Raw genomic sequence first — 12024 nt, 5'->3', positions numbered from 1 at the left:
GGGCGGCGGGGTGAGCGGAGGTGGCTCGCGTAGAAGCTCGGAGTCTCCGCCGCCCTGTTTGTGTCGGCGCTGGGCGCCAAGGCCGCTCGGGTGGCTTCTGCGTTCCGGCGGGGCTCCCGAGAGGCCTGCCGCAGCGCAGTGGCAAAATGGCTTCTGGTTAACCCCTCGCTGGCTCATCTGCAATTAGTTCGGAGCAAAGCCTCTTAAACGGTGTCTCTTTTCTGTCGGAGAAAACGGAATGCCGATTATACAGTGTTTAACTAACTTTAGATACCGTTTGCAAAAGGAACCAAAGCTTACTATGCTAAGCTCTGAATAACTAGAATATGGAAACTAATTATTTTTAAATCACAGTATTCTTAAATTAATCCAGCAACATAGGAGGATAGTTTGGGGATGTACCAAAGGTCATTATTATTATATATCAGCTGAAATTTGTATTGAGATTTTATTGTTACGTACTACTTGATAAAAACAGTTGTTAGTATGTCGGTCTTCACTCAAACACGCATTAAATGCATGGCCAGAGATGTTTCCATCTCTCCGTGTGCAATAACATGAGTTACTAGGTGCATCCCTTCACCAAAAGGGGAACCTGGCAGACGGCAGTTTGTATTAGAGATACATAGTGTAATTACCCAGGTTGGGTTGGAGTAGCTGATTCTCTCTCAACTTTATTATGAACTATTAGTAATAGATGTCAAGATGTGAAGGTAAGCTTAAGAAATATGTAGGGAACAGTTGTTTTAGCATTTCAACTTTTGCGGATATAGGGATGAAGTTATACAGAGTTATCAGTTACAAAGAGGGGTTTTTTTAACCTTTTTCTTAGATGAGGAAAAATTGGTGTTAGGAAAATGCATGGAAATTTTGCTGTGCCAGGTATAATTAGAGATGTAACTACATCTGGAGAATTCTTAATGTTGTTGACAGAGAGGGAAGGTAGGGCAGAATGCACAGATACTGTAGTTTAGTCAGTTAAATTGTCAGCTCTTTATTGTAATTGGCTTAAACTAATTTATTTGGGATTAAAAAATGGTAGACAAAAGTTTTCTCCTAATATAAAACTTTTTTTGAATGTTTCCAGGTAAATATTATCTGAATAAAGTTGTAAAACCAGCATTTATAGGTAGCCTTATATAAAGAGTAAAAGAGATTACAAGGAAATAATAATTCTATTATTAAAGTAATTGTCAGATATTTCACACTTTTCTTTCTGTAGAGATTCTGTAAGAGGATACTGTCAGTATAACATCTGCAGAGGAGAGAGAAACTACTCCCGGTTTTCCTCTCCTGACTTTTACTCCAGTCTTGGGTTGGAAGACTTCCTCTCTGTAGGCGACACTTCTGGAGCAGAGGAGGATACAGACTTGGCTATCTTATATGGAACCTTGCGAGGAAGTGTTGTTGGATTACGATACTACACGGGGATTGTAAGTGCATGATAAATTATAAAGCAGAAGAAAAAGTTGTTGTCAGCCTCAGAAAAAAAAAGTTTAATTCAATTTCAAAAATTCCTAGAACTTTTGACCAAGTATAATTATTTTTTTTTCTTAACTTGCTGTATTCAACCTTCTTCACAGGAAGTACTTAATCTAAAACTTTAATTCAAAATTTAGTTAAGGTAGCAAGCTTTCAAATCTGGTTTAGTTATTTGGTAGCTCTGCTCACCCACAGAAGGCTAATGAAAGTGACTGAAAACAAGAAATTAGGTCTTTGAACTGTTTTCATGGACAAAAAGGGATGTTTGTTTCCTTACAAAATGTGTTAGCAGTTCTTGCTCAGAAATTGCTGACATGTATCAGGTAGCTGTTCTGTAATGCTTTTGGTATCTTGAATAAGTAGTAGGTTATTAGACTGACAACAGAATGCTATACCAAATTAATCTTTAAGTTTCATGATATTTAAGTAAGCGTATGTTAGATATTTCTGCAAACAATTTGCAACTAAATGAATGTGTTCTGGCATTTGTTTTGCTTTGTTAGGTTAATAACAATGAAATGGTTGCACTTCAGAGGGAGCCTAATAATCCTTATGATAAAAATGCAGTGAAAGTAAATAATGTGAATGGAGACCAGGTAGGCCATATAAAAAAAGAACTAGCGGCAGCATTGGCAGGCATTATGGACAACAAACTAGCATTAATTGAAGGGTAAGTGTGAAGATTACGCTTTTGGTTCCATGAATATAAATAATGGAAATGGTTTTTGTTGCTATGCTAGCAAATTCTGAAAACTGTAAGTGTTCTCTTTTGACAGAAATGACAGTGCTTGGTAATATGATTAAAGCATCATGTTTTTAGACTCTATTCTTTTGATGAACTACTTGCACACAGTTTAGTCTTTCCCGTATATGATAAAATGTAGACACACTAGTGAAAGCAAATTCCTTAAAGATTCTTGTGGAACTCTTAAATTAACTGTCTGTGGTGGTTTGTTATAAAAGATTTACACACTATGAGTACTTAACACTTATCTGGAACATTCTGTGCTTTGATGAAAGTAAGCACTTTGGAGTACCTCTTGCTGAAGAAATAAACAAGGTTTACAATAAAAAAAATAAACAAAAGATTACTGCTGTGGGTTTTTTCCTTGCTTTTTATCAGGGTTGTCCCTTATGGAGCAAAAAATGCCTTTACCATGCCTGTACAAATGAGCTTTTGGGGAAGAGAAGAAAACAAGGAAGCAGTGCTAGATCAGCTAAAAAGGCACGGATTTAAATTGGCTCCTCCTCTGAAAGGTAAGTTGTGAAGTTTTGGGGTTTTTTCCTTTTTAAAATACTCAGATTGAATTTGCCACTGGTTGGAATTAATGTTTTAGGGCTTAAACCTTGTCATAGTCTTGTTATTCACAAAACGATTTTTTCACTTAGTTGTGGAATAATGCAGAGCCCACAGCTATTAATTTTAAACTTCATAGGAAGTATACTTCAGTGTCCTGCCTTTTATGTTACCTGCCAGTAATTGCAGAGGCATTTGAGCAACGTCTGTTTCTGAGGTTCTGTTGCTCAATTCCTTATGTTTCTTAAAAATCCGTAATGATACCCTGCATTTCTCTAAACTGATTTTTTTTTTTTTTTTTTTTTAAGAAACAGGTTAGACCCTTTCATAGGATGAGGGTTTCAGGGACATTGCTGCTTTTTAGCAGCGTGCTAGGACATGTATCCTACTAGTGAGGTGTGAGCAAATAGAGATGAGGTGTCTCTCTGAACATATAAGCTTACCAGACCTGATGCTTTGCAGAGCTAGCCTCGCACAAAAAGCACCTGAGCTCCTGAAACTAGGCGTTGTTGAAGCAGTGGTAGTCAGGAATAAGGATGCGTGCAGAAATTAACACTTGGTGAGGGACAGATCTGTTTTACATATAGCAGGATTTCAGGTTTTAGCTTACAGGTTCTATTGTGCATAGTTAACAGAAAAAGAGTTTGGAGTAAAAAAGCCTTTTGCATCATCAGTCATCATACTGTTACCAAGTCAAATTTCATGTAAGACAACAATTTTTAAGAAACATGGTTACCATCTCAAAGGATCCCAACCCATAGCTCATTGCCTGTGAGTGTCATGCAGCTTTGTGGAGAGCCTTTGTGGCCCATTGAAAGTAAAGGATAAATTGAGGCTAAAAGACAAATGGTGAAAGATACTGTCTTATAGCCCACAATCTGATTAGTATTGTTACTGATGAGCCAGTGAAGGCTGAGATTGGGAAGTCATCGTACCGTTGAGTTTCAAAATACTATCTTTTTAATGGCAAGTAGGTTCAGAATGTGGTTTTGGATCAAAGTGGATTTCTGGGAGAGCTGGTCCAAGTTACAGTGCTCCGGTTCATGCTGCTGTGCAGTTGACAACTGAACAGGTTTGCATTTCATACTTAAACACCAGGAAGTCGGAATTTTAACAGTGGGGGCCTTTTAACTTTTTTCACTAATAAAACACTGCTTGTGAAGTGGAAGTCTGTCACTTATTTTTTTTTCCCTTTTCTGAACCACGGATTTGCTTTGAAGTCATCTTGAACTTTTGAACTTTTTCATTTTTATAATGTAAGGAGACATTTTAGCTGTGACAGCCTTGAGTCCCATGTAACTTTGGGAGGTTTTGGTTGTTCGGTAATTTTTTTTACGTTGTTGTGGTGGTGTGTTTTCTTTTCTCTGTCCTAATGCTTTACCAGATAACAAGTATGTTAAGTTCTCAAATGCAAATAAAATCTGACTTCCAGACTTTATCTTCAGATTTGACCCAAGGTGATACCTGAAGGGTTGGGAGGTGGGGTTTTTTTTTATGTTGCTTTTTGTCTGCTCTTTAGAGTGAAGTAATTACTTTACTGAGTGTTGTACAAGGATGTGAATATATTTAGCCATCCCTTCTCAAGCCCTTGCTTGTATTGGCATGTGTTTGTCTTGGGGAAAACTGAACGTAGTTTTTGTATAGCAGTAGCTAATGAACATGTTCCAGCAAATGAGTCCTAAAGTGGTAGACCTATCTATACTGATCATCATATGACAGGTAATTGTAATTTAATAGTTATTGATTATTTACTGAGGTTATTTTTAATTGCAATAATTTTAATTGCAATTTTTGTGTTCATTTATGCAGCTCAAAAGTGAATTTGACAAATTGTTTGAGGATCTGAAGGAAGATGATAAAACTTGTGAAATGGAAGGAGCAGAGGTATTTCTTAAGCTAGAAACCGTTTTCTATAGAAATATAAATACTTAAGCATCTAGAAGCACATTTAGCTTTTTCTGGACATAGGAGATGCTTGAATCAGAAAAAAAAATAGTAGATACAAAGGACTCTATAAAAAAAATTTTTCTTCCAAAAATGGAATGTCATATTTAATAGGCAAATAGTGCATAACGTATCTGTTCAATTTGCAGGCTGTTGGCACACCCTTGCTTCCCCATCAGAAGCAGGCTTTAGCTTGGATGGTTTCACGTGAGAACAGTAATGATTTGCCACCCTTTTGGGAAGAGAGAAGTAACTTCTACTACAATATACTTACAAACTTTGCAGAAAAGAAGCGACCTAAAAATGTTCTTGGAGGAATACTGGCTGATGATATGGGACTGGTAATAATACTTACCAAGCTTGAATTTTTTTTGTGCAAAACGTGTGTGTGTTTCTTGATTGGTTGGTCATTTGTTTCGTTTTAATCTGTGGAAAATATAATATTCTTTTCTGTTATGCAGGGTAAAACGCTTACTACTATTGCATTGATTCTCACAAATTTTCAAGATAGCAAGCCTCTTCCTGTTGAAAAGATCACAAGTGATAAGTTTTATGAGGTGAGATGAAAGGAAAAGGTTGCTTTAATAGAGTTAATGTAGCAGTTAATAAAAAACCTGTGCCTACAACCTAGTAACTTTCTGTATGGTAAACTTTGTATAAATCTTGTAGAAAAAGTTATTCAAGTACATCAAATAAGAGGAAGGATAGGGTAGACTAGTTGAAGGTAGGTGGACTGTGTTACTTCAGAGTGTGTAACTGAGGTGTAGACTGTGTTATCTTAGGATGGTATGCTTAAGCGTATTCCAAGGAAGAATTTATGAAGGCATTTTCATTGTTAAGTTTTGTAAATTCTTAAATTTCTTATGAATTTCTCCTGTAGGCAAATTGTGACTGCACAAATAGAAGTGGTGTTTTTTCTGGGGGTGTGCATGTGTTGTTCCTCTGTGGTTTGGAGGAAGTGCCTGAAACAACCAAAATAGCCAGCAGAGGGTCTTGGTATAAAGTAAATAAATAAATCTCAGTTTATATTTTTGCCAGATGCTTGAAATGGAGAGGGGAGAGGAAACTACAGTTAGTGAACTAACACCAATGTGCAAACTCTTCTTAGGTATTGCAGTTAAGTGCTTTTTGCTTTCGTTATGACATGATTTTCAAGACGATGAAATCAACTAAATGCTAGGATTAGGTGATTTATTACCCCTGACAGCATTAAGATTGGGGGTTTTGTTTTGTTTTGCCATACTTGTCTAAATTTAACAAAATAATGCTTTGTGTTTGACCTCAGAATGTTAACTGGGAAATCATTAGTGTGTTTTCTTTCTAGGGTAGCTGTGTAGACTGAGTTTCTCTCCTCTGCCTCTACAGTTTCATTTGAACTCTGTATGTGGCTATTAAAAAAAAAAAAAAAAAAGTATAGCTTTTTCAGCATCTTTAAGTGACTGTCTGATTTGCCACTGAGCAAGTCTTTTTCATATTTCAGAGCAGTAATTAATCACTGGTCAGATTAGCATAATGATGTTATTGGCATTTTTTCCTGTTGCTACATTAAAGAATAAAAGTTTCCATTCCTCAATAGGAATCTGGTACTAACAGCATGAACAGCGTTGGACGCAGACTATGTAAAGGTGACAGCAAACTATGAAAAGTCCAGTACTGTTTGCATGATAATTAATGTTACTACCTAGGGTACTCTTAGTCTGTGGTTAGTACCAGTCTTCACAAACTCTTGACAAACGTAAGTTATCTCAGAGAAGTATTTAAAACATACTTTTACAGATGTTTCAGTTGACATGTGAGAAGATGAAGTGCCTTGTGAGAAAGTTGCACCCTGCCAGGAAAGTTACCACATCCAGAAAATGGATCCTGGTTTTCTTTTGCATTCCTTTTTCCTTCCTTGTAGACAAAACAGGAGCATTCTATGCATCTGTTAGAATCATATTTGTTTAAATAGTAATGTTAATAGTTAAATTGTAATTAGGTTCTGTATTAAGTCGCCTTTTTTATATATATATATATATTTTTAAGTAATGAGCAAATGACAAGTATTTAGAAGGATTTTATCACACCTGTAGTTTTTAGGTTGTATCAGGAGAATTTATAGATGTATATGAAAAATTATACGTGCTATTAGTATGTTTTGTAACTCATCGTGCTCTCGAAAATGACTGAAGAAATCTATGGGGCTTGAAGTTTTCTTGAGTAACTTTCCCTCACTGTTCTCTCGCGCAAGGAATTTCAATACAGATGGCCTAACTGATAGCACAAGAGAAATGAAAGGGACTGATAAGTAGAGAACACATTAGTATGAACTGCCTCTGGTGAAAGTTATTTTTATCAGTACTCTGGAAGGGAGAAAATGCAGACTTTCGTGGGGATCAATATGACTGTCACCAGAAAATCAGAACCTTTACCAAAGCTGAAATGCCTAGCAGCAGCCAAGATATTTATTTATTTATTTTCCAGAACATCAAGCATTTTAACAAGATACTATTTACAGCAGTGAGGGGAGAGCCTGTTTCTACTATTGCTTAATCTGAAAAAGTGATGATAATGTCTTTCAGACCCTTGCACCTCACCCTGGCCCTATTTCTCATTTTATTGTATATTAAATTGATACCTACATCTTGAGTCTTTGCAAGTTTTGCCATCTTCAGAATAGTATTAAACATTTTTTTTAATATTAAAAAAAAGAAGTCTTTACTGAAGTTTAAATTGGGAATTCAAGCATGAATTTACTTACCTGAGTTATAGTAAAACTCTTTCTGCAAGCGCTGTTGCTTTCAGTTTTGATATCAACTCTGTCCTAATGCGTTTTCTTTTTTGCATTTGCTTCTGATTTGGTATTATTCCTGCCCCCCAAAAACCCCCACGTGTATCTGTGATGCTACCACATTTTTTTCTGTTAACGTTGCTTTTACCCATTTAGCTTTAGGCAATGTAGAAATCATTAATTAGTAAGGTTTGACCCATATAGAAAACCCCCTCACCGTTAGCATTATTTAAAGCTTCTTTATAGACCTTTACCTTTGCTGTTAACAGTACAGTGCTTACATTTGGTATTTCATCTTCTTGACAGTTTTTGACCACCTGCAAACTCAGTACATGTTTGATGATGTCGTAAATATTTAAGACTGTTTTAAGAGTATTTTTTATTTTTCATTTGTGATCTCAGTATCAGTTAGTACTTGTCCCATGCAGAACAAAGGTTGTTTTAAAGGACGTTTGTACTTGTTCTTATCAAGTTATGCTAAAGTTGGTTTGATAACCAAGCTGAAGACTATGTATATTTTTCTTAAATACCAATTTCTTCTTTATGAAGACTCTAGCAATGTGATGGAGCCTGGTGTTTCTAACATAAAAAAGTTTGAAACTACTCCGTTGAAATACTCAAGTTGTCTTCCAAAAAGGTAGATAGCTGGAATTAATAATTTTCTTTTTGTTGCTTTGCTACGTAGATTTTGAGTAAAAATAAAGTGGTACTTTGTTATGATTAACCTGAGCCTAAAATGCATTCCTGCTCACTCTTCACCTTTCAGTATGCTATACATCTGCTTACATTTATCATAAGCATTCTGTATCTGTGTTGCACTTTGGAATATATTAAAAAAGCATTAACTCATTCTATGTGGCTTGCATGAATGCATGCTTGGATGTCTCCTTCAGTAGTTAAGATGTCTAATAACATCAGTGTGTGGCATCTAAAAAACTGGCTGGGAAATAATCTTTCTTTTAGGATCAGTTGGGTTTTTTAAGTGGTTAAGAAATACTTTGCAGGCATGCTTCTGACAGACAGCTTTGAGCTGATGGAAGTTGTGAAGCTTACTAACGTGTTTTAACCTTCCCACCACATCAGCGTCGTCTTATAATTGGTGTGAACTACAGTGATAATCTGTACCAAGTTTTATGAGCATCATTCACCTTGCAGCTCTGTGTTCTGTGCTTTCCATTTTCTAACCCTTCAAAAGAGAAAATTTTCAAACCACAGTGGTATCTTATTTGAAATATCAAGTTCATTTGCTTTATGCTCTTGAGATTTAATATGTAAATTCAAGCAGTAGTAGAGTTGTGGGGTTTTTTTTGGTTTGGTTCGTGGTTGTTGTTTTTTCTTTCTTAATGACAATATGTTAGAGAGAAAGCCAAGAAACCCAGATATTCAGGAAGCAGTCACTTGGGAGAGTCTGAAGAATGGCTACTGCAACAAACAGAAAGTAAGTTGCAAGGAATTTTTTTTTTAATTGGTTACTGTGACACGTGGTGTCTTCCTTTCTGAAGCCAAACTGAAAAGGCTTTCTAACTAACTGAGAAAGGAATTGACTAAACTACTTGGGTTTTTTGTTTTGTTTTGTTTTTATTCAACCAAAGCTTTAAGCAGAAAATTTTAGAAATTGCTGAATGGGAAAGCAATGTTTTAGGACTAAGTGTTGTAGTTTGTTTCCTACTTGAACTAATGGTGGTGTAACAAGCTATGAGCATCAAATGGATGGTGAAATACAGAATTGTGAAGATTTTTAGAGTTTTGTTGTCAGTGCGCTAGGGTTGGAAAAAAAACCTTAAAAATTAAGTCCATCTTTTGTGGTAAATACCTAAAACATGATCGTGAAGAGGTAAGAACGCGTCATTTGTTGAACTAAGTATCTTGCATGGAAAAAAAATGAAGGGCTACAGGTACTCTGGAGTAAGCAGTTAAGTTTACATTTAAAGTACTTGGAGTGAAACTTATGCTAAACTATTTTTTATCTATTTTTTTAAATGACTGGTAAACTGCATTCCTCTGAAGATTCATAACCTGAAATAGAGGTATAAGATACTATATTTTTGCACACATGCCTGTCAGGGTTCAAGGAGTGTCTGGACTATGCTCTTAGCCATATGGTTTAGTTTTAGGTAGTCCTGCGAGGAGCAGTGAGTTGCACTCGATGATCCTTATGGGTCCCTTCCAACTCGAGATATTCTACATTATTGTATTGGAGAGGAGAAGTAATTTGGTTAACAGGTTTGACTTTTATGAAATGTGTCATAAAAATAAATGCATGCATATGCTCTGCATGGTGTGAAAAATCTATGTTTGTTTGGCTTTTTGCAGCAACTTCCTGTGTTGTCCAAGAAGATACAGGCTTTGCATCTGTTCTTCTACCTTCATCTACTTGTTTAAAAAGACAAACAAAAAGAAAAGGTAATGAAGGAATAAACAGATTAATATTAATTTCTGCGTCTTTGAAGCTGAAATATTATACATATTTGACTTAATAAATGAAGCTGATATCTTTGTAAATTGCTTTGATGCTGTTCAGGTGAAGAAATTTAGAAAAGACTTCAGGGAAACATAAGTTTCTTTAACTACTTTGCTTTAAAGTGAACTGTTATGCCACTAAATATGATTTCTGTTTCCTCAGGTACTGCTGGCATTCAATGTGTTGAGAAGAAGTACTCTGATGATGGCCCCAGAGCAACACTGATTGTATGTCCACTCTCTGTCCTGAGCAATTGGATTGTAAGTGCTAAGCTGTTTTAATGTGTAAATGTGATACATGTTGATTATGATGCTGTAGAAATAGTACTGCCTGTAGTCTCTCATGCTAGTAAAAGGTCATGGTTTTCCTTTTTTATGAAACAGAGCTGCTTTCACAAGGGAGGTTTATTTGATAGAAATTTAAAGACTGGAGTAGTATTGTAATGAGAGTGCAGTTCCATGAGTAGCGAGCTCACCACTGTCAGAAAGAACGAGCTCGCTTTCCATTCCCTGCTTTTGACTAGGCAGATTCACTTTGGCACTTCTGGAACTTGTGTGATTTAACTCCTTTAAACCAGATGCAGAAGGTGGAGGAGACGGGTCCTTCTTCTTGCATGCTCAGAATAAAATATTATTGTACTTTATTGATATTGCATGTGACGTTTCATTTACTAGAGGTGTTCAGTAATTTGGCGATCCTGTTGGTGATTTGTGGGAGTAGGTCTGCTAGGGTAAACAGGCTGATGGGCCCTTCTAGCGTTCTCTGTGTCAGTTTAATTTTTTTTGTTTCCATGACATTTTGAATACAAATATTAAGGGGATATCTTCAACCTTGAAAGTTATATTTTATTTGGAAGTTTTTGCTGTATGGGGTTAGAACATTAATAAGAAAAGTGTCGTGGTTTAACCCCAGCCGGCAACTAAGCACCACGCAGCCGCTCACTCACTCCCCCCCATCCAGTGGGATGGGGGAGAAAATCGGGAAAAAGAAGTAAAACTCGTGGGTTGTGATAAGAACGGTTTAATAGAACAGAAAAGAAGAAACTAATAATGATAATGATAACACTAATAAAATGACATCAGTAGTAATAAAAGGATTGGAATGTACAAATGATGCGCAGGGCAATTGCTCACCATCCACCAAGCGACACCCAGCTAGTCCCCGAGTGGCGATTCCCCGCCCCCACTTCCCAGTTCCTATACTAGATGGGATGTCCCATGGTATGGAATACACCGTTGGCCAGTTTGGGTCAGGTGCCCTGGCTGTGTCCTGTGCCAACTTCTTGTGCCCCTCCAGCTTTCTCACTGGCTGGGCATGAGAAGCTGAAAAATCCTTGACTTTAGTCTAAACAGTACTTAGCAACAACTGAAAACATCAGTGTTATCAACATTCTTCGCATACTGAACTCAAAACGTAGCACTGCACCAGCTACTAGGAAGACAGTTAACTCTATCCCAGCTGAAACCAGGACAAAAAGGTAGCAAATTTAGACTGTAGGTAAAACATTAAAATCATATAAATGAGTAACATCGAATAGTGTAAAAAAAAAAAAAAAAGAACTCTTCAATTCAAAACTGAATTAAGTATTTAAAAAGAAAACTTGTGAGTCTGGTGCTTCAAAAATCAAATTGTTGACTTTTATTGGCTGTCAGGATTACTGTATGCTGAGTTCTTCACAGAACAAATGTAGGGAATATAAACACTGGTTTTAAAATGAATACTTTGACAGTTGTGCTGTCATTTATGTTAAAACTTAGGGGGTTAACCCAGTAAGGGGAAGAAGCTGTGAATTAACAGTGAAAGGATAAACAAAGAGAAGATGAAGGTAGAAAGTGAAAAACAACATAAAAGTTCTTCCGTTACAGTTTGGAAGGAACAGTAGATTTTGAAGTGCATATATGTATTGGGTCTGGCTGAGATGGAGTTAATTCTCCCCATAGCAGCCCTCCTAGTGCTGTGCTCTGCATCAGTAGCTAGAAAGGTGTTGATAACACACCAGTGTTTTGGCTACTGCTGAGCAGTGCTGGCACAGCATCGAGGCTGTCTATCTAATATTCCGCCCCGCCCCGC

The 12024-nt window shown here is 36.6% G+C and overlaps 1 protein-coding gene across 1 annotated transcript in view; it reads left to right on the top strand.

Moving 5' to 3' along the window:
* Window positions 1–12024, top strand: part of HLTF (helicase-like transcription factor) — a 26588-nt gene that overhangs the window by 473 nt on the left and 14091 nt on the right. Inside the window, exons 2-13 of the mRNA XM_010584988.1 lie at window positions 1223–1433; window positions 1986–2152; window positions 2606–2739; window positions 3754–3851; window positions 4589–4663; window positions 4873–5064; window positions 5185–5280; window positions 6300–6348; window positions 8043–8130; window positions 8852–8931; window positions 9807–9896; window positions 10117–10214. Coding sequence (XP_010583290.1) covers window positions 1223–1433; window positions 1986–2152; window positions 2606–2739; window positions 3754–3851; window positions 4589–4663; window positions 4873–5064; window positions 5185–5280; window positions 6300–6348; window positions 8043–8130; window positions 8852–8931; window positions 9807–9896; window positions 10117–10214 — 1378 coding nt within the window. The remainder of the gene's footprint in view (window positions 1–1222; window positions 1434–1985; window positions 2153–2605; window positions 2740–3753; window positions 3852–4588; window positions 4664–4872; window positions 5065–5184; window positions 5281–6299; window positions 6349–8042; window positions 8131–8851; window positions 8932–9806; window positions 9897–10116; window positions 10215–12024) is intronic.

This window comes from Haliaeetus leucocephalus, unplaced genomic scaffold (assembly GCF_000737465.1).
Source record: "Haliaeetus leucocephalus isolate CR32 unplaced genomic scaffold, Haliaeetus_leucocephalus-4.0 Scaffold1014, whole genome shotgun sequence".
Taxonomy (NCBI): domain Eukaryota; kingdom Metazoa; phylum Chordata; class Aves; order Accipitriformes; family Accipitridae; genus Haliaeetus; species Haliaeetus leucocephalus.
The sequence above is the reverse complement of the archived record's forward strand: the minus strand, read 5'-3'. Positions and strand labels throughout refer to the sequence as shown.